Source organism: Cloeon dipterum, chromosome 3, assembly GCF_949628265.1.
Source record: "Cloeon dipterum chromosome 3, ieCloDipt1.1, whole genome shotgun sequence".
NCBI classification, from domain to species: Eukaryota; Metazoa; Arthropoda; class Insecta; order Ephemeroptera; family Baetidae; genus Cloeon; species Cloeon dipterum.
In genome coordinates, this window is record NC_088788.1 from 33,086,207 (window position 1) to 33,104,995 (window position 18,789).

The 18,789-nt window shown below is 38.4% G+C and overlaps 5 protein-coding genes across 7 annotated transcripts in view; 2 read left to right on the forward strand and 3 right to left on the reverse strand.

Moving 5' to 3' along the window:
* The first annotated feature begins 69 nt into the window (after positions 1-69).
* On the forward strand, positions 70-1,705 carry Nubp2 (NUBP iron-sulfur cluster assembly factor 2). The gene is made up of 7 exons (XM_065485928.1): positions 70-88; positions 249-360; positions 460-548; positions 913-1,022; positions 1,075-1,186; positions 1,244-1,397; positions 1,448-1,705. The coding sequence occupies exons 2-7, from the start codon at positions 250-252 to the stop codon at positions 1,646-1,648; spliced, it is 777 nt and encodes a 258-aa protein (XP_065342000.1). The 5' UTR covers positions 70-88; position 249; the 3' UTR covers positions 1,649-1,705.
* On the reverse strand, positions 1,684-3,308 carry ECSIT (evolutionarily conserved signaling intermediate in Toll pathway, mitochondrial). Its single transcript, XM_065485925.1, has 4 exons — positions 2,830-3,308; positions 2,553-2,779; positions 2,077-2,290; positions 1,684-2,019 (listed from the first exon to the last, which is right to left on the reverse strand). Exons 1-4 carry the CDS (start codon positions 3,266-3,268, stop codon positions 1,739-1,741), a joined length of 1,161 nt encoding a protein of 386 aa, XP_065341997.1. The 5' UTR covers positions 3,269-3,308; the 3' UTR covers positions 1,684-1,738.
* A 175-nt stretch (positions 3,309-3,483) lies between these two features.
* LOC135940837 (tetratricopeptide repeat protein 39C-like) overlaps positions 3,484-18,789 on the forward strand; it is a 102,885-nt gene continuing 87,579 nt past the window's right edge. Inside the window, exons 1-12 of one of the 2 annotated variants that reach the window (XM_065485921.1) lie at positions 3,484-3,501; positions 3,572-3,786; positions 4,110-4,454; positions 4,551-4,685; positions 4,740-4,950; positions 5,004-5,175; positions 5,472-5,672; positions 5,955-6,123; positions 6,182-6,380; positions 6,500-6,733; positions 6,809-7,044; positions 7,140-7,776. In XM_065485921.1, coding sequence (XP_065341993.1) covers positions 4,266-4,454; positions 4,551-4,685; positions 4,740-4,950; positions 5,004-5,175; positions 5,472-5,672; positions 5,955-6,123; positions 6,182-6,380; positions 6,500-6,733; positions 6,809-7,044; positions 7,140-7,253 — 1,860 coding nt within the window. In that variant the 5' untranslated portion in view covers positions 3,484-3,501; positions 3,572-3,786; positions 4,110-4,265 and the 3' untranslated portion in view covers positions 7,254-7,776. Of the gene's footprint in view, positions 3,502-3,545; positions 3,787-4,109; positions 4,455-4,550; positions 4,686-4,739; positions 4,951-5,003; positions 5,176-5,471; positions 5,673-5,954; positions 6,124-6,181; positions 6,381-6,499; positions 6,734-6,808; positions 7,045-7,139; positions 7,777-18,789 lie in introns of those variants that run through there. The other variant, XM_065485922.1, reaches the window with a different exon arrangement.
* On the reverse strand, positions 7,764-9,142 carry LOC135940844 (C-type lectin domain family 4 member K-like). Its single transcript, XM_065485929.1, has 4 exons — positions 8,801-9,142; positions 8,513-8,744; positions 8,110-8,221; positions 7,764-8,043 (listed from the first exon to the last, which is right to left on the reverse strand). The coding sequence occupies exons 1-4, from the start codon at positions 8,971-8,973 to the stop codon at positions 7,826-7,828; spliced, it is 735 nt and encodes a 244-aa protein (XP_065342001.1). The 5' UTR covers positions 8,974-9,142; the 3' UTR covers positions 7,764-7,825.
* On the reverse strand, positions 9,459-18,676 carry LOC135940833 (cadherin-23-like). Of its 2 annotated transcripts, none has more exons than XM_065485906.1 (32): positions 18,516-18,676; positions 17,400-17,609; positions 17,084-17,340; positions 16,931-17,026; positions 16,491-16,616; positions 16,307-16,426; positions 16,174-16,246; positions 15,842-16,119; positions 15,611-15,784; positions 15,365-15,558; positions 14,872-15,088; positions 14,480-14,652; positions 14,252-14,418; positions 14,037-14,199; positions 13,818-13,980; positions 13,446-13,578; positions 13,181-13,369; positions 13,017-13,129; positions 12,759-12,959; positions 12,579-12,707; positions 12,164-12,287; positions 11,901-11,998; positions 11,706-11,844; positions 11,545-11,646; positions 11,282-11,490; positions 11,128-11,229; positions 10,871-11,072; positions 10,705-10,814; positions 10,502-10,650; positions 10,246-10,449; positions 9,822-9,980; positions 9,459-9,668 (listed from the first exon to the last, which is right to left on the reverse strand). In XM_065485906.1, the coding sequence occupies exons 2-32, from the start codon at positions 17,602-17,604 to the stop codon at positions 9,512-9,514; spliced, it is 4,926 nt and encodes a 1,641-aa protein (XP_065341978.1). In that variant the 5' UTR covers positions 17,605-17,609; positions 18,516-18,676; the 3' UTR covers positions 9,459-9,511. The 2 variants fall into 2 exon arrangements, with proteins under 2 accessions (XP_065341978.1, XP_065341979.1); XM_065485907.1 differs by having other exon boundaries at positions 18,526-18,605.

An 18,789-nucleotide genomic window follows, 5' to 3' on the forward strand; every position in this document is an offset into this window, starting at 1 on the left:
CGATTTGGTCTTTTATCCTGCTGACGATATTTTTTGTCATTTCCATCAAATAAATAAAGAAATATTCGTCTGTTTCACCTTTTGTGAGGTAATGTGTATGTTACAAAACTCATAATACATATGTATGATGTTCAATCGGTCTACTAATAAAATACATATTCCTTTTTATTTCGTAGAATCGGTAGAATCATTGAAAGAAGAATTGAGAGTTGAGTGGTGTCCAAAATAATTGCACACTTTTTGTTAAGAATGCTTGACGGCGTGAAGCACATCATTTTAATTTTGTCGGGGAAAGGAGGCGTCGGAAAATCAACTGTCAGCACACAACTTGCTCTTGCTCTAAAGGACAAAGGGTTTAAGGTACATATTTACACATACATAATATGTATGTCATAAATTTTAGAGCTAGTGAAATGTGAGCAATAGTTATTGATTTGTAATATGCGTTTAAAATTATAGGTGGGTCTTTTGGATATTGATCTGTGTGGACCCAGTGTTCCTTACTTGCTACAGCTCGAAAACAAGGAAATTCTTCAATGTCCAGAAGGGTATGTTGAAATATTCACCGTCATAAATTTAGCAACATTATTTATAAACATCCAAAAAACGTTTCTGTGGATTTTTAACCGTGGACTCTTGCACAAATTTTAAAATTTGGGAACCGTCCTCAATTTTTGGATTCATCCACACTTCCACAGAAATATTTTTTCTTCCCAGATTTTAGATCTTTTTAAGTTTTGGATGCAAAGAAATTGTAGATGTTGCTAACTTAAGCATCATAAATAATCGCACATCATTTATGGATTAGATTTGTGAACTTAATTAAATCATTAAGCCCCTTTAAAATTATTTTTAATAGTGGAAAATTGGGGAAACCGAAATGAAATTTCACAATTTATTATATTCTTCCAGCTGGGTACCGGTTTATACTGATGCTGAGCAAAAACTGGCAGTCATGTCTATGGGATTTATCCTGCCCAATAGGAACAACGCTGTGGTTTGGAGAGGGCCCCGGAAGACTGGTATTTTATATAGAAGCTTCACAAATTGTTTTAACTGTAATCACAAATATAGCCATGATTCAACAATTTGTTAACAACGTTTGCTGGGGAGAGCTTGACTACCTCATCATTGACACACCTCCAGGCACCTCCGACGAACATATTACCGTTATGGAAAATCTAAAGTAAAGCTTTTTTATTAATCAATGCTGTTATTGCGAGATCTAAATTTTTAACTACAGGACTGTCAAATGCGATGGGGCGCTGATCGTCACAACTCCTCAAGCAGTGGCCATTGAGGACGTTAGAAAGGAGGTGACATTTTGCAAGAAGACCGGAATCCCTATTTTGGGAATCGTCGAGAACATGAGCGGATTTGTCTGTCCCCACTGCACTGTAAATTTATTTAAATACAAGGCGTTCTCTTTTAATCAAACCATTAATAGGAATGCACCAACGTCTTTGCATCTGGAGGAGGCCAGTCCCTGGCTGATACTGCCAAGGTGCCGTTCCTTGGAAGCATTCCATTAGATCCTCGACTCGGACAGTGCTCACAAAAGGGAGAAAGCTGCTTGATAGCTCTGAAAGATTCGCCGGCGTCCGTGGCAATCGAAGGAGTAATAACTAAACTGCTTGATGAAAATTAACATGGCATAGAAGCAAAAAATGTAAAACCAAGAAATAAATATTTTTTGTTAACTTTATTATGCTTTTCACAGAAAAAACACCGACTAGGATCAGTCACTCAATCTCTGTCCTTGATTTCCCGCGCTATCATTCACAGGCACTACTTGCCCAAAAGGTGAAGTCATAGAAAACAGCACAGGTATTCTGTCCAGCGGTGGGTTTGTCTTCTGCAAAAATCTAATCCACGATAAAAGCGAGTCTTTGCTTGAGGTGCCTGTCGCTGCAATCGCGATGATGGTGCCTTCCGCTTGCTCGTGAACAGTTCGCAGAGGCTCGAGAGTCTTTTCAGCTGCTTCCTCGTCAATATATGGAGATTTCAAATTGGAGACATCTGATCAACGTTAAGATCTTTAAAACCATTGGCCTCTGAAAATCAATAACAATTTACCATCAATCTCGTCCATGGTGGGGCGCGGCTGGTATGGCTTTGGCTTTCCTCTCAACACGAAATACTGGACACATTCGCTTCTCAGCCAAATTTTAAAAGCACCTTCCACATACAAAGGCTGGTCAGAAGGAAGCCTTCCCAAGATTTCCTTCTGCAGAGGACTTTGAGCACTCAGAATCCAAGTCTTGTCTAATGAGTCTTCCAGGTCTTTAGACTACGCATATATGAAAAATTCAGATTTTTTAAAACGTTTAACGTATAACAGACAACAAAAATTATGACTTTTCATTACTTATTTTGCCCATGCACACTAAAAATTTCTTTTTGGAAAAAATTCTCAACGAAATTTGATTCTAAATTGTGCAGGGCGCAATGAACAATGCGGAAAATAATATTTAACTAAGTAAATCTTTTTAATCAATAAGGAATTGATAATATTAGAGCCATTCATTTTGAAACAAATTTATACCGCATACATCAAAGGTGTTGATCTTGGTGAGAAGATCCACACTTGTTATCCTTTGCAAAGCTAATTTTGCAAGTTCGAAAGGGTCGTCAGGCACAGGCTTTGGAAGAGGCCAGGGTGACAGGTTGTTGAATTTCGGCATCCAGTAGTACATCCTCATGAACTTGCGCACTGGATGGCCAGTTTTGCCGAAAACATTGGTTAGCATTACTTCGACTTCCATGTCAGGAATCACTCCTAAAATGCAATATAATTAAAAAAAGGCATGTTGACAGGATAAATCCAACCATTTTGTTCCATTTTCTCTAAGATATCAGTAGCACATTGCTGGTGTTTTGGGTAATGCTGGAACGCCTCTTGAAATAAGTTGCGCGGAATCATTTTGCCTTTGGGAAAAATGCCTATGAGGGCTTTGTACACTTCCAAGTCTTTGCTGACGCCGAATTCATCCATGTGCTTCATCGCCGCATAAATAAACTCGACATGGCCTCGCTTGAGCACATTCCTCTCGTTATATTTTCTGACCATGTCAATATAACTGTTCTTATTCTTTTCTTTCATGTCGAAGATGCTCTTGGCGACCACTTGCTTTTGCTCTTCTTGTTCACTGTCATCTGCCTTCTTCAGTAGGAAATTCGAAACACCAAAATTTCGGGACGACTGCAGCCGATCTGCACCTCCTGTCCATCGGGCAAGGACGCCGGACAAGAGCCGTGGCCTCAGCATTGCAAAGCGAAATAAAAATAAAATGTAGACTGTCGGTTATTATAAAGCAAATCGGCACTAAATCAATTTTTTTCAAACTCTCAAGCGGCCTCACTCAGTGCCATTAAAGACTTCAGACCTGATCAGCATGTGCAGGCATGACATGTGCGAATGCGAAGCTTTGTTTTGAGCTACCAGCTGAGACTGAGAGCGGTCGCTGAGTGCTGCCACCTGCCACTGCAGAGAAAAAAGTCGTAAGGCGCAGTAATTCCATTTCCGCATTTACACATTCCACACTCAACATTCCACACTCCTCATCCACAGCGGATGTAGCCCGTGCCATTCATAAGCTGCGCGTACCTAGACGGGCCTTGTTAACTGCACGCTTTATTGATCGAATTGCGCTTTGATTGTGTCTGATGTCAGTTGGAATGTGAAAACCGTCAAATTGAAGAACGTTCAGCAAAAGTTAGTTGTGCGATTTCGGTTTTCGACTGATCTGGCCAGCGCCCGAAAAGAGGAAGCAAGCTGATCGACCGGTGATTATAAGCCGACAATTTTATGATTCACAATCAAACCAATACCCACACATATAGATATCTATATTATGTATATATGTATCTATTTAATCTTTTTTTAAAGCAAAACAAAACGCGTCATTATACATACATGAACGTATCAAATAAAATAGAGGTTAATAAATATAGTGTAATGTAGTGCAATGCTGCAAAACATGTGCCGTAAAACTGTCAAAGAATCAAAGTCAAGGTTGCGGTCAACCTCGTTCTTTAATTTACTCATATATGTACATATTCTCAGCACGAGTACGTATGTTTTCTCAGCCAATATTATTTTTCTGCAGCACAATGAAGACGTCTCACGTTACAACAACCGTATTACGTGGTTTGCACTCTCCTTTCACTCTCACTCCTCCGGCCCCGAAGAGAGGTGCTATGCCGCTGTTTGACTAGTCAGTGCGTGCTGCATACGCGGTGTCGTGTTCATATTTGCGCGGAATATGGAGCACCAGCAGATGAACAGCCTGGAGGAATACGGCGGCGGCGTCGACGAGGAGGACGACTGGCACCTCGCGAAACAGGGCATCCAGTTGTTGTTGAACAACAAAATCGACGAGGCCGAAACATTGTTCAGGGATCGGAAGGAAAATGTCCAAATGGCAGCGGGATACTGCTATATCACTTTTATGGTATGAAATATTTACCAGCCAGCCCGTTTAGGTTTTTTTTTGCAATGGATTTTTATGTTGAATACTTTTTGATGTGTTCATTGTTTATTATCGTAGAATGCTGTGATGACATTTGAGGAGGAAAAACTGCAAGAAGCCGTGCAAGTATTGAAGGACATGGAGAAACGTTGTGCCCAGGATATGGGTTGGATTAAGACTGTGAAAAACAAAGTGTTTGGTGCTTCGAATGTGGTGGGATATTCACTCAACAATTATTCAAAGCCGCAACTTAAATTTATATTACAGAATGAAGAGCTACTAAATCGACTTGAAGAGCAAATTATTTTAGCTGATACACAAGTGTGCATGGCGCTCCTGACTTTTCTCCAGCATGATCTCACTGGATATGTGCGCGGTGGCTGGATTCTACGCAAAGCATGGAAAGTGTACCAGCACTCATACAATCAGGTGCTCCAGCTACACAGAAGGACTTTCGGCCATGAAACTGAAGTTCCAGGTACAACATTTCAAAATTTGGTTTTGAAAAATCGCGTCACTTGTTAAACTTAGGCTCTCAATTTCCATCCTGGTCTGTGATTGTGAGGGATTCAAGCCAGTCAAATTTATTATCTCCAAGCTCACCTGATTGGACTGTGCCTTCAACCTCTACAACTCCCAGTCAAGGCCTCCGGTCGCCCCTAGCTTTTTTCTCCATGTTTGGCTATGGGAAGCCAAATGAAGAGTAAATTAAGCAGCTTTTAATATAGAATTTGAGACTTTGGTCCCACTTGTTTGGCTATTTTTTTCCTTTCAACAGATTTTCATTTTACCTAAATTAATGGATTGATTAGGATAATAATTAGATAATTATGAAGGCGGGGATAGATAAAGAACGTTAAACTCATTTATTTGTAATGTTAAAATCATAATTGTAGCATATTTTAACAATGTCTAAGACAGCCACTGTCAAGAGTTTAGTTAAAAAAATTAATTCTAAATTACTAAGAGTCAACTAACAGGATCCATTTCCCATTTCAGACCTCTCGCTCCGTCAACAGTCTCTCGTTTAATGGCTGCTGTCAGTTTTGGCTACGGAATATTCCAGCTCTGTATTTCCCTTCTGCCACCTTCTCTGCTGAAATTGATCAGCTTCCTCGGCTTTGAAGGAGACCGAGACACCGGCATCGCAGCGTTGATGTACGCGCGACAGGGACAGGACATGCGCGCCCCCTTAGCATCGTAAGTGGTGTCAAAAAGTCAGGGTTGCATTTAATTTTCAGCAGCCTTTGTGTTCTGCCTTTTTAGTGCCATGGTTATTAAATAAATAATACATTTTGCTACTTAAGTAAGTATAAGATTTTATGTAATTACTGTTTGAAGTTATGGATCCAAACTCTTTTTAACTTTTGCCAGTTTTTGATCCTCAAATTATAAAAAAATCGATAGATAAAAGCATTATTTTTGCCTGCTAAATTTGTAAGTTTCAAATTATCTTAAAATTGAAATACCATTTTGTTTCAGGTTGTCGTTGCTGTGGTATCACACAATAGTCCGTCCCTTTTTCGCTCTTGACGGCTCCAACGTGCAGGCGGGAGTCGCAGCTGCTGAAACGCTGATCTCCGAGTCCCAGGAGACATACGGCCAGTCAGCGCTGTTCCTTTTTTTCAGAGGACGTGTCGAGCGACTCAAGGTTGGCTTGCTGCCGTTCAAATTTGTTCAATTCTTAATTCCGTGCATTTTCGCCCCAGTCAAACGTAAGCCAGGCCCTGTTAGCATACCAGGCTGCGGTAAAAGCGTCGCCTCAGAGAGAGATCCAGCTGCTATGTCTGCATGAGGTCGGCTGGTGCCATTTGATTTTGCTACACTGGCCGCACGCGCACGTGTCGTTTTTGAGACTGAAAAAGGAATCCCGGTGGTCCAAATGTTTCTATGCTTACCTAGCTGCAGGTTGGTTCTAAAAAATTAATGGTTTTGGCCATAAGTATAAATTTATATAATTTCCCTAAATTGAAATTGACCTAATTTGTATTTATTTATTATTTACTTTTCTACGATTTGCATTGCAGTTTGTCGAGGCGCTGCTGGAGATGAAGCAGGTGCAATCCAACTCGCTCAAGAAGCACCAAAGTTGTCAACAAACAGACAAACTCAGCTTGAAGTTTTTATTGCACGCAGAACATCTCAACTTCCTCTCGAGTGTTACACCACAACTGGATGCAAACTGCTCGCTTTTGAACTGCTATTCTTGTGGAACGCCTTGCCGTCTTGCAGCGCTCTCCAGTTACAACAGATAATCCAAGGTGAGATTCATATTACCATTTCTGATATTACAGGCGATTTGTTTCAATATTTAACCCGAAAAATTGTTCTTATAGAATGTGACAGCACAAGTGATCCACCTCCAATGCAAGGCCTGCAGTACCTAATAATGGGTGCCACGTACGGCTGCCTGGGCCAGGCCGCGGAAGCCATCAGCAACTTCCGGGCGTGCCTGGAGAGCCGATCAGAGATGTCGAGAATCTCTGCAGACGGTGTCGAGGGTCTAGGGGACCACCACATTGCCGCCTTTGCTTCATACGAGTTGGCTGTTTTGCTCTGCATGGATTCTGAGGTAGGAACCGATTTTTTGCTTACTTCCCTCATCTGTCCTTTCCTCGACACATTGAGTGGCGGACCGACTTAAATGGGAACGTTGAAATGTTGCAGACTCAACAGGAGGGCATCGACTTACTGTTGGAAGTTCAAAATAACTACCGCAATTATGATTTTGAAAACAGACTCAACGTAAGAGTTCATTCCGTTTTGAAAAACTTCAGATAATCTCGCACATCTGTTCAAACCGTTTCCCCTGGAAATCCGTCCATATTATTTGATTTTCATCCAATCATATTTGCTCATATTCTATTGGTTATACTCATCCATGACATGACGAATCTCAATGGCTTTATCGCTGCTTAATTTCCGACAATATATGTACTAAGCAATCGATTTTCAATCAAGCAAACCCCTATCCTATGCATATTAATTATTATCAACTGAAATATTTGCTCTGACGAATTTTTTACACATTCCATCTACTTTATTTAATATTTATTTCTTATTCCTTGTCACGTTATGTGTTTTATTTATTATATTATAATAGTGATACCGACAAATATTTACTTGATATATCTTAAAAGAAGAAAGTGAAACGCCTGATTGTGGCGCAAGTATGCAACCTGCGCGGCAGACGCGCCGAGTAAAATGCATACAGCGGCCTGGCTGCCAATCAATGTCAAAAAGAATGTCAGCGTCGTTTCCCACGCCGTGTAAAACGCTTGCAAAAATAAACTTGTTTATCATGCCAGCTTTATTTTACGTCATAATTACAACCAACTTGAAAATCGTAAAAATTAAGGTCTCAGATCTTCGCAAACAAAGAAATACATTTCGTTGCATGGAAAATCTGCCAGGCTGCCATCGTAAATTGCCAAACACACGTCTGAGTCGTATCCATAGCCGTTCGGCTGGCCTGCTTGAAACAAATCCTCTAAAACCTTGGTACCGGTGAGCCAATAAAAGTCTCCAGGGGTTTTACTTTGATCTGTGCCCGATGTCCAAATATTGCTCCCTGTAAATTGATACCAATACCGACATCTCACTTTTTTGTTGTTTGGCCTGGTTTAATGGTACTCACGGCTATATGTTGACGCGAATTTCCAAACTTCGTGCGCTTTAGTAGCATTCTGGATACTTATCAACTGAAATCCATGCCGTTTGCAGAGTCTGTCCGCTTCGTACCAATTCGACTAAATCATTTTGATTTTATTTTTGATGAAAAATTATATCTTTAAATAAAAACAACAGCGAAAAATAAGAAGTGGGAAACGTTGGAATGACCCCTAGATTTTTAATCTAAGCTTTGACAAAAGGCTAGCAATTAGGACACCCTTTGATAAAGATGACATCAACATGTAGCGATCGCTTTTATGCATCTGCGGCTGATTTTATTTTATTCAACATTTTCACAATCATATTTTTCTGCTGTTGGAATTTAATGTTTTCTAAAAATCACTACGCAAAACTTGATTTAGCCTTACTACAAATTTGCTTAGGAGCAATTTAGGGAAATTCTTGTTGGTAATGAACGCATTCACTATCAGATGGACATCGTTTTTTGCGTCTTGCAACCGTCGGTCGGCGTTTGAAAAGACGCTTTGATTGGTAGCATCTATCTTTCTGTGCAACTCCTTCAAAGAGTCGGTGAGTGCTTTAATCTCGTTGCCGATGTCATTTTTGATTGCCAGCAGCGTATCATTCAGCTCTGCTGCTCTGTACGAGGTAGATTGAAACTGGTTTAATCGGTAGTTTACACAAGACATAATCACCTGTTGGAAAACTCCCCCGCAGAAATACAGTTGCAGTGTACTGGCGTCTCGCTTCCCGCGTTGATGTTGATCGAGATGTTGCTGACCGCCTCAGATACTGCGGAATCGGCAATTGCGAGTGAGGCGAAAAGCGAGGTAAAGATCGGCGTGCTCATTAGCAAACCGCGTCGCATGGCTTTGTTCACGCTTCTGATGCGACACTAACTTGCAAATTGAACGGAAGCACGATTTCGGCCACGGTCAAGGTGAATCTCATTATTAATTCAAATTTTTTCCATATCCCTACTCGCACTTGAAAACCTTGCGCACTCCACTATCATTTAAATTGATTTAATCACGAGTTTTGAGAAGGGCACTCTAAAATTCTAATGGTTTAACACTTGCCGATAAAAATCACATCAAGTGTCTTAAATGAAGACCAAAAATATTGCCGCCGCAGTAGATGGCGTAATATGTAACACCATTATTCGGATCGGCAGTCACTTTTAAGTCCGAGCATATATCATGACTGTTAATTTACGGGCCGTGGAGGAGCCCCAAGCTGGGTATTTCATTAATTTCATCAATTAATCGTATTTTACGGCACATTATTTGAAATCGGATATTAAACAGAGGTATTAAAAAATTTCTGCCTTCGCAGAATTGCAAAACATTTGAATTTTAATAAATAGTCTTTATTGGCATTACTTAAACTAGCAATAATATAAAAATCTAAAGGTACGTCGCTGGCGTATCGAGATCGTAGGGCACGTCTGATTTATCTACGTCTCCGTAAAAGTTGCCGTACGAACTCTGGAAGTTGTCGTTGTTGTAGGCAAAGTCAGGTTTGTCCTCGACCCCAATCAATTCAGAATCTCCACTGTGTTGACTGTAAACAATAAAATAGAGTCTCGATAAAAACACTCGTGTAACGGTAACATTTGGAGCAAAAGCTTTTAATTTATTCAAAATGATATATTTTATAATGAATATTTTTCCGTGTCCAATTCATCAACCGAAAGTCTAGATTTCGGAAACTCGCCTCTGGTTGTCATAGTTGGGCACATCTTCGTTCCATACGGGATTCGACCCTTCAATGGCGTGTTTGTTTGTGTTTGGAACGTTCATGGAGATGCGATTCAGTCCGGATTCTTGCGACCCAAATTTGGTTGTAGACAGAGCCTCAAGCCGTCTATTTAGGCTGTAAAATGCATGATTTGGTTAGGTCACGATTTGTAGTGCCCTTTTTACACATAGCGATTGAAAAAAATTTAGTTAATTAGAATAAGCTTTAAACTTCAATTCATTTTTGTTAATTTACATATTCGTTTTTTATTTGAATGGTTTGAATGAACTGTGTTTTACTTCAGAACCAAACTGTCGTGTGGCTAGATACAATTTTCCACATTTAAAATACAAAAATATGATTTAAACCTATTGTGGTGTAGTAAATATATTGAAATTACCTTCTTGTCTTGAGAACGAATGCGACCAGAAGAAGGGCAACCATGGATCCCAAAACAACTCCAACCACAATAAGTACAGTGGTGAGGATTTGCACCGTGTTATCCACCAAAGGCGGTCCAGATGCTCTAACACCGACATATGTCAACCCTTGAGCTTCGAACTCAATGACCAAGGCATTGTTGGTTTGATAATTCGTTGCTTTCCTGTGGAAATGAAATTGTATTTTCCGTCTATTTAAATATATCAAAGAACTACGCTTCAACGGTTCTTCCGTTGACAAGCTGGTTTGTTTCTTTATCAACGAAGATTGCGCGCAAAGAGGTTAACGGTTCACCCTCTCCTCCTTCCTCGACCAAGTCGATGGCACACTCGTATCCAAGATTAGCCCTCAAAATGTTAGCAATCTAAAAACTTGAATCAATTAAAAACTGCTTCGCTTTCTTCACTATTTTTGTTACAATTGCTCGTTTTGATTCTACTTCGACAGTTCCATTGTCGAACAAGAATCTCACGCGGTTTAAGTCTGTCATCAAGAACACCTGCACGCTTGTGTCTGCCTCGCTGTTTCCTGATTGTTTTGATTAGATGGATCGTACATTAAAAATCAACCACTTCATGTGTTACCTGTGTCATGCACACGCGCTGTAAACGTGAAATAGTCGCCTTTCATTGACTCCTCCGGAATAAAACTAGCCTGCAATGATCCTGAAGTTGGATCCAAGGTAAAAGCGGTATCCTTTTCCGCTTCTAGGTATCCTTCGCTGGCTACAATGGAGCCGCTCACAATCTCGTAGGTAAGAATATCACCAATGTCTGTGTCAATCGCCTTTGAATTGCGTATAGTCACTACACCTATCGTTCTTTTCAACGCAAAATCTTACCAGTAGTTTTGTAATTTCGGTGCCTACCGAGTCGGAGTTAGAAATTCCTGCGTAATACAACTCATATTCAAACCTCGGCTTAGAATCTTTTAAATCAATGACCTAAAATACGGATTACTGTTGAATTTTCAAACATTTTACTGATTTTTCTTACGTTAATAGTGACAGTGATGACCGAGTCCTCATTTTCATTTGAACTTGGTGGTGATATATCATTTCCTGCTATAACTTTCAGCGTGTACTGACTTGGGCCGTCGTCACTGTCTAGACCGTTGCCAGTATCGTTACTCAGTTTAATGGTTGGAATATTCTCATAGTTGATGAGCTCGTGTGTGATTTCAAATACCTTTTCATCGTCTCCCTCTGCAATTCTCTCGCATCATACAAATTATTCGTGGATTTGATGTAAAACCTTACCAATGATGTGATAGTATATAATCTGCCATTCTGGTCTTTCTAAGTTCTGGTTATTCAAGTCTGTTGCTGTTGGTAGCGTCGCAGAGACAGTAGGATCGTTTTCTATTTTTACCACGCATTATTTTTTTTCGTTTGCAAAGTAATATTAAGTACTTTCTTACCTTCCCATTCTAATACCGGGTCAATTACTTCACTTGCAAAAGTAGGAGCGACCTCATCAACATTAATTATATATACACGTCCAGTTATTTCATTATCAGAAGGCGATGGTTGTCCTTTATCTCTGATGGTTAGTTTTAGCTGTTAGGTTTGATCGATCAGAATCTATCGTGGTAATTATCGCAATTAACGCTTACCTCGAACGATTGCACACCCTCATCAAATGGAGCTTTAACAATCAATGCAGCGGTCTCATCCGGTAGTTTTTGCAGGTCAAGATACTTGTTAGCATCATCTAGGAATTGATTTTTTTGTCGTTCGCATTTATAAAATAATAAAATATTCTCCGATATAAATATTTATTTTGACAATAATGTGCATTATAAACATTCTTAACAAGAGACATTTAATTCTTTTAATTAGTGTCAAAATAAAATATTTTATTAGGGTTTACACATACCGTCTCCTGATATGAAAATATCAAACTGGCCGTTTCCATTTAATGGATCGTCAAGATCATCTCCTTCTATTGGCTGTATAACTTTGCCACTGTTATCGACCAGACGAGTACCCACTTCTTGCACCTGGGTTAAAAATAACATTTATATTTATACTTGTTTATTTTCATCGAACTAAGTCAAAAATACATATTGCAATATTAATTTATTAATTACAACTATTTTGTTTCAATATTCATGCAAATTTCTTGCCAAAGCAATTTGTTTTCGCTGTGAAAATAATATAAAGTAATTCAGGGAAATCTTTTGCTATTTCTGTTCCTTATGTTTGAATAGTCATTTATAAAGTCTACTATAAAATCGTATCATTCAGAGAAACTAAAATTTCGTTGATGGACAGAAGAAAAATCTACTTACCACATCAACCCTTAGTTGGAAACCGTTATTTGGAGGCCAAACGAATATTGGTTCGTTGTCATTCAAGTCAATCACAGTGATTGTGATATCTGTTTCATCGTATGACTCGGGGTCTCCTCCATCAGTTGCCTGATTCAAATTTTGTGATAAATAGTTAAATATGATTGAGCCTCATCTCACCTTAATTGTCAGGGTATACGTTCCATACTTGTCCAATGTTTTGGCTGCCAGAATATTAGCTTTATTGTCAATATTTTCTAGTTTAAAGTATGGCTCGTCTGAAGAAGGTATAACAGACATGATTTCATATGTGACTGTCGAAAACGGTGTGTTGGGTTCATCTTTATCAGGTGCGTAAAGTCCCTCATAAATCACAGTATCCTAAAATGTTATTGACTCAAGTTGAAAAATTAAAATGATCACGGGAATAATACTAACCATTGCAACATTTTCGTTGACAGGTATGCTGCTAACTGGTTGAAATTCAGGATTGTTGTCATTAATGTCTGTCAACCTTAACTGCACGCTATATGTTGCAGTGTTTTGGTTACCTGCATGAAAGCAAAATTATTTCACGGTATGTTTTCTATAAGCCCATTTACTGTCAAATCCGGCAGAGTATGGCGAATTGTCGGTTACAACCACTCCAATCGAGAATACTCCATTATTCGCCGTGTCCCTGTCTAGATATTCTTGGTCTTTAACGGTCACTTGCCCCGTTTTGCTGTCCACCTCAAAGTAGTTTTGTTGCTCTTTGCTAATGGAATACTCAAGATTTTTCCCATATGGCTCTATAATCATATTCGGTAAGTTTGCGTTTATTTAATTTAAATATCGTCCGCTTTAAATATAATATTTTTATCTAACCTGAAACGTCTCCATCAGTTGCTGACACAGTGACAAGCAGCGTACCTATATCAGGGTGCTCTGCAATCACAATCTCTTCAGCCGAGTCAAACACTGGCACTACGTCATTGACGTCGATGACTGTAATTGTGAGCTGCAAAAAATATGGAATGTATTGATATATTCCTTAGCTTTCCCTGAAGTGACTGCGTTAATTTGTTTAGAAAAAGTTTTTGGGACTTTAATTTTCATATGAATTACTTTTTTTATTATTTTGCTAATGCTCAGTATTTTATTCAAAATTAAGTTAGGTCTTTATAACATTAAAATCATTCAATGAAAACCATATTATGCGAGGTTAATTGGCTTAGAAAGTTACATGTGTTTACTTGCCTTTCCCTCTGTAGATGTTCCACTCTCTGAATTTTCTGTTGCTATCACATAGTATTCAAGCGTATCAAGTGTTTCCGCATCAATATCTACCGTTGGGCTGGAACGGATTTCTCCTGTGTCAGCTTTTATCACAACCCAATCTTCAGGAGTTCCAACTTCAGCCCTTTATTTTAAAATTACTATTTCAGACAAGTTTTTCCTGTTTAAGTAACATCTTACCGAATATCGTAAGTGATATCATCTAAAGCGTCTGGATCATTTGCAAGGACAAACCCAATTAATTGATCTTTGTTGTTTTCACGGACTGTCTTTGGATTAAGGGTGTTTTCGTCAAATATGGGCGGGTTGTCATTGAGGTTTTCGACAGATATTGTCAAGGTTACTGTAGGGTAAAAGGTGAGTTTTCTTATCCATTTCCGTGCTAATAATATTACCTTCATGAGTTGCTTTGCCCACCTTGGTATTTTTGTCTGTCACTTGAAGTTTCAAATAAATTACGTCGAAAATTTCAAAGTCAAATGCTAGTTGGTCTGTAGTCTTCAACACAGCGATTGCGTTTCCCTTGTTTTCTTCCACGAATTCGGTTGTCACTGATACGCAGCTAGAAATAATTTTTCATTTTAGTTAACCGTTTCATTAAGATATAATTGGTGAAGTATTACTCCTTGTAAAGCTCAATTGCATTGACTTTTCGTCCTTTGGAAAAAGCAGTAGTTTGATCCCACAATATAGCGAATTCAAGGTCTGCATCTCCGTCTGGATCTAGAGCAGTAACTCCTCGGGTCACCTCATAATTGCTTTCTTCGTTCTCATCGACAGTTACGTCTATGTTTGGCTGAAACGTATCATTTTGCTTAATCTGTATTTTTAACATGTTAAACTGTTGATTTGACACTAAATTAATTTTGAATTAGATTTTCAAGCGTTTGCCGAATTTTCCTCTTCCATGTGTTATTTGCAATCAATGTTTTCAAGATGTTTATAGCTTAGTAAGCTTAAATTTTGCCCACGCCAGTAACCTAAATGGTACTTAAAACTAATTATTGAAAATTACCAATTCTATTCTCGGCGGCGTGTCGTTTATATCAGTAATTGTGAGGGTTACTGGAACAGTTGCACTGTGCGGCGATGGATTTGCTGTGTCAGTCGCAACAACTTGCAGCACAATCTCCTTTTGATACTCAAAGTCAAAGGGAGAATCACGAGTTGTTGTGATATCGCCGGTGTCCGCATCAATACTCAAAGCATTATTTGCCGTGGAAAATGTGTACCTATAAATATTGCAATAAATAAATTAAAATCAAGTCCTTATAGAATTAAATATCAATTATTTGTTGTATCTCTTTTGCGAAAATTGGAGGTCTTTAATCAGTTAAAAACATGTGAATATTTTATTTGCAAATGTTCATATTCTTGTTTATTCTTGCAATGGTCATAAATAAAAAGTATTGATTAAAGGTCGGAAAAAATCTGGGACCGAAGAATTTTGAATGATCGGTTTGTCTATGAACTTATAGAAACATAAAATGTTTTCCTTCAGCACTTACGTCACTTTATCATCTGGATCACCGTCTGTTGCTTTAACTTGAAGCACCAACGTGCCAGCTGTGGCGGTTTCCTCAACACTAGCTGTATATGGATTCATTTCAAATTTCGGAGTCTCGTCGTTCAAATTGTTCACTGTGACCGTAACCGGTACTTCCGAAACGTGAGTTGTGTCATTGAATTCAGTAACTTTGAACTGCAAAATCACGCATGACTTCTGTCAAAGAAATGGCGATCTGGACAAATACCTTCATTTTAATTTCTCTCCAAGTTTCATTTTCGTAGTCGATCAAATCGGGATTAACGACTGAGATTGTGAATGTTGTTGTCTCATAGCCTGAGTTAGGAATAACTCTGAATGCAGCCACCGCACCAATGGGTGAATCGTCCATCAATTCGACACGGTATTGACCTTTATTTCCCTTTGAAAAAGAGTGCTCGATGAATATCAAAATTAATTTCATTTAATAAGGGTTTACCAAGTCAAGATCTGTGACCGTGAGACCGCCAACATCGCCAGCAGTTGCTTCGTTGATTTGTGCATCTAGTTGTGATGGTGTGATTGTGGGGATGTTATCATTCAAATCATTAACAAAAATCTGTATCTCTTTATCCTCAAAGCTGTTTTCATCATTGTCTTCTACTGCGCGAATTTTAATTTTGAAGTCTTCGCCATCCACCTCTCTGTCGATTTCTTTGATATTCAAAATGCAATTTTTGTCAGCATCTGCAGTGACTGAAAAGAATTTGTCTTCGCCTAAAAAGATTGAGTTATTAATATCACACGCTTCTGTTTTACACTGAACCGTACCCTCCAAAAGAGTGTAAGAAATGGGCGAAGCTGTCTCTCCCCTGTCTCCATCACTTGCCCTATAGGTAAATGTCTGAAAAATAAGCAGTTATAATTTTCCCAATTGGTTCCCAATTAAAAAAAAATAAATAACCTGCTCGGCCATGTTTTCATCGATGGATAGGATTGGTGGGGGAGCAATTGTCCAGACTGGTTTTTGGTCGGCCACGTCTTTAACGCCTACGATGATCTGTGTGAATGCATCATAAGCGCCCTAAAAATTGATGGATTTGTATTAAGTACATGAAGAGTTCTTCAAAGAAAGCTTGAGTTCTTACGTCGTTCACCGTAACAGTAACCATGTGTACAGTAGCAGCCTCATAATCAAGCGTTCCAATTACTTCCAAATTAGCTGATATAGATTTTTCATCTATGGCTGTCACTTGTGTTAAGCCAAAAAGATTCTAGAAATAAAATTAACAAACATGTAGACGAATGCGCTCCAAGGGCCTAAATTAACATTAAAAGAAGTTGAGCCTAATTTCAGCTTTTCTTCCCAGTTTATTAACTAAAAATTTTCATTATTTGAAAAATATCTAGTTCTCACTAACGCACCTCTCACAAAGGTAGGTTAAATATTTTTTCCCTGTATTGTTTAACAATCTGGAAAGAATGATCAAACTTGTAAGTTTTGAGATAAAAAAGAGACAAATATCGGCTGAACTTATAATATAAACGAGATGTTCTATAGCTATTTAAGAAATTAATTAAATTTTACCGGTGTCGCTGAGTCAATAATAAGTATCGCATCGGTTGTCAAGAAATCTCTGTCAGAAAAAATAAACTTGCAATTTGTAGGTCCCACTGTGCCTTCCTGAAATTGAATATTTGAATTGCAGACTTTGATTTAGTCGTCGCTGTATAGACTTACAGGAATATCTGAACACCCATCAGCAGTTGGAGGGTTGGGTGCGTTGTCGTTGACGTTTTTAACGTTAATTCTTAGGAAGACAGTGGTCGTACTTTGAGGCACACGTATTTCAATCCTGTACGTTTGTATAGTTTCATAGTCCTGAGTAATGCTTGACTTGATAATCCATTTATTATCTTCTGCGCTTTGAATGTCAATGCCCAGTCGGGTTATATCTGAACTACCCGAAGTAGCTGTAAAAGTCGGTTTCTCAGATCCTGCAAAAGATTTTTTAATTAGCTTTTTAAGTCAAAGAAGCACCATGAAGGAAACCTACCGTCGTAATTGATGACAGCCAGAGTTAAATCGGCTCTTAATTCTTCATCAAAGGATGATGTAAAGGTATCAGCAGCAGATTCTTGGGTTAGTGTAACTTCTGCGTCTGGTGGTGGTAGCAAGTAGGGTTGATTCCATTGGGCGTGTGTGCGGTTTCCCAAAGTGATGACCAACAGCAAAACAGCTAGCTTCGCTAGCGGAGCCATGGTTTCTGTAATTGACAAATTCATTGATAATCTGAAATAATATTTGCATGAAATATGCTAGACTAAAATCTGTATTTTGGTGTTTTTAGCTTTATCCACGAATAAAAAATGTTATCCAGCAATATTCTAGATTTTGTTGCTTATCAATAAAGAGCAGAAAAATAAGTTGGAAAGAAGGATGATTTTTAGAACACTCGAATAACTAATCTAACACGAGAGCCAGCTTAAAATATTCTCATCAAATGATAAACCTGTGACGCATTTTAAAATATATGACACATTCACGATTAAGAACATTGGAAACGTTATCATTATGTCTACCTTGAGAAGCGTCTTTTATTATTCTGTTGATGATTGGCATTTGCACTCTATCAATCGAATGTGGCATTATAATAGATAAGAGCGTATAGAGGGGAATATCAAAATGCTTTTGACGTCGCTTCAAGAAAAGAGAAAGGTTCATTTACCAAAAATTCGTTTAAGTAAATTATTAATTCGTTAATTAAGTTTAAGTATTTTAAAATATGAAATTGGAAATTATGTTAATCATTCCACTAAACTTCCATCTGAATATAGAACACACAAGAAATCGTGCACCCCACAAGAATTTGGATTTTTTAATACGATGGGTTATTTAATAATTAAATACAACATCTGACTATAATTTCAAGTATATTTTCATGGGGTGCTAAAAACCAAATCGGCAGTTCAAATAAGTGGAATGAACGGAATTTCTAGATTATTCTGATAGCGATCTAATTGAAATTTGCGAATTGTTTTTAATTAAAAAAACTCTTCTTTGATAAAAATTGCATATTTAAGTGTTTGCATATTTGCCTAAATTGTAAATATAGCATAATGCGTCGCTGCTGTTGCTAAGTATTCTCGAAATTTTTGCCCCCAAAATATACCTGCAGCTACTTTGGAATCCTCAAGCGCTTCTTTTGGCGTCAATTGACTCGGCACTAATGAACCACCTCGGTCGATTTCAGCATATTGGTAACTTGCTAAATGTACGTGATAAGAGCTATATGCTGATAAGATGAATTGATTAGCCGCCTTTTGCTGCGAAACAAAGTCTGGTCGCGTGATGAGCCCTGAAATGGGTTAGAAAAATGATTGATAGGCTTTCATCTTCCATATAATGGATGTTGACCAGTGATCTAAATATAAATTTAAATCAAT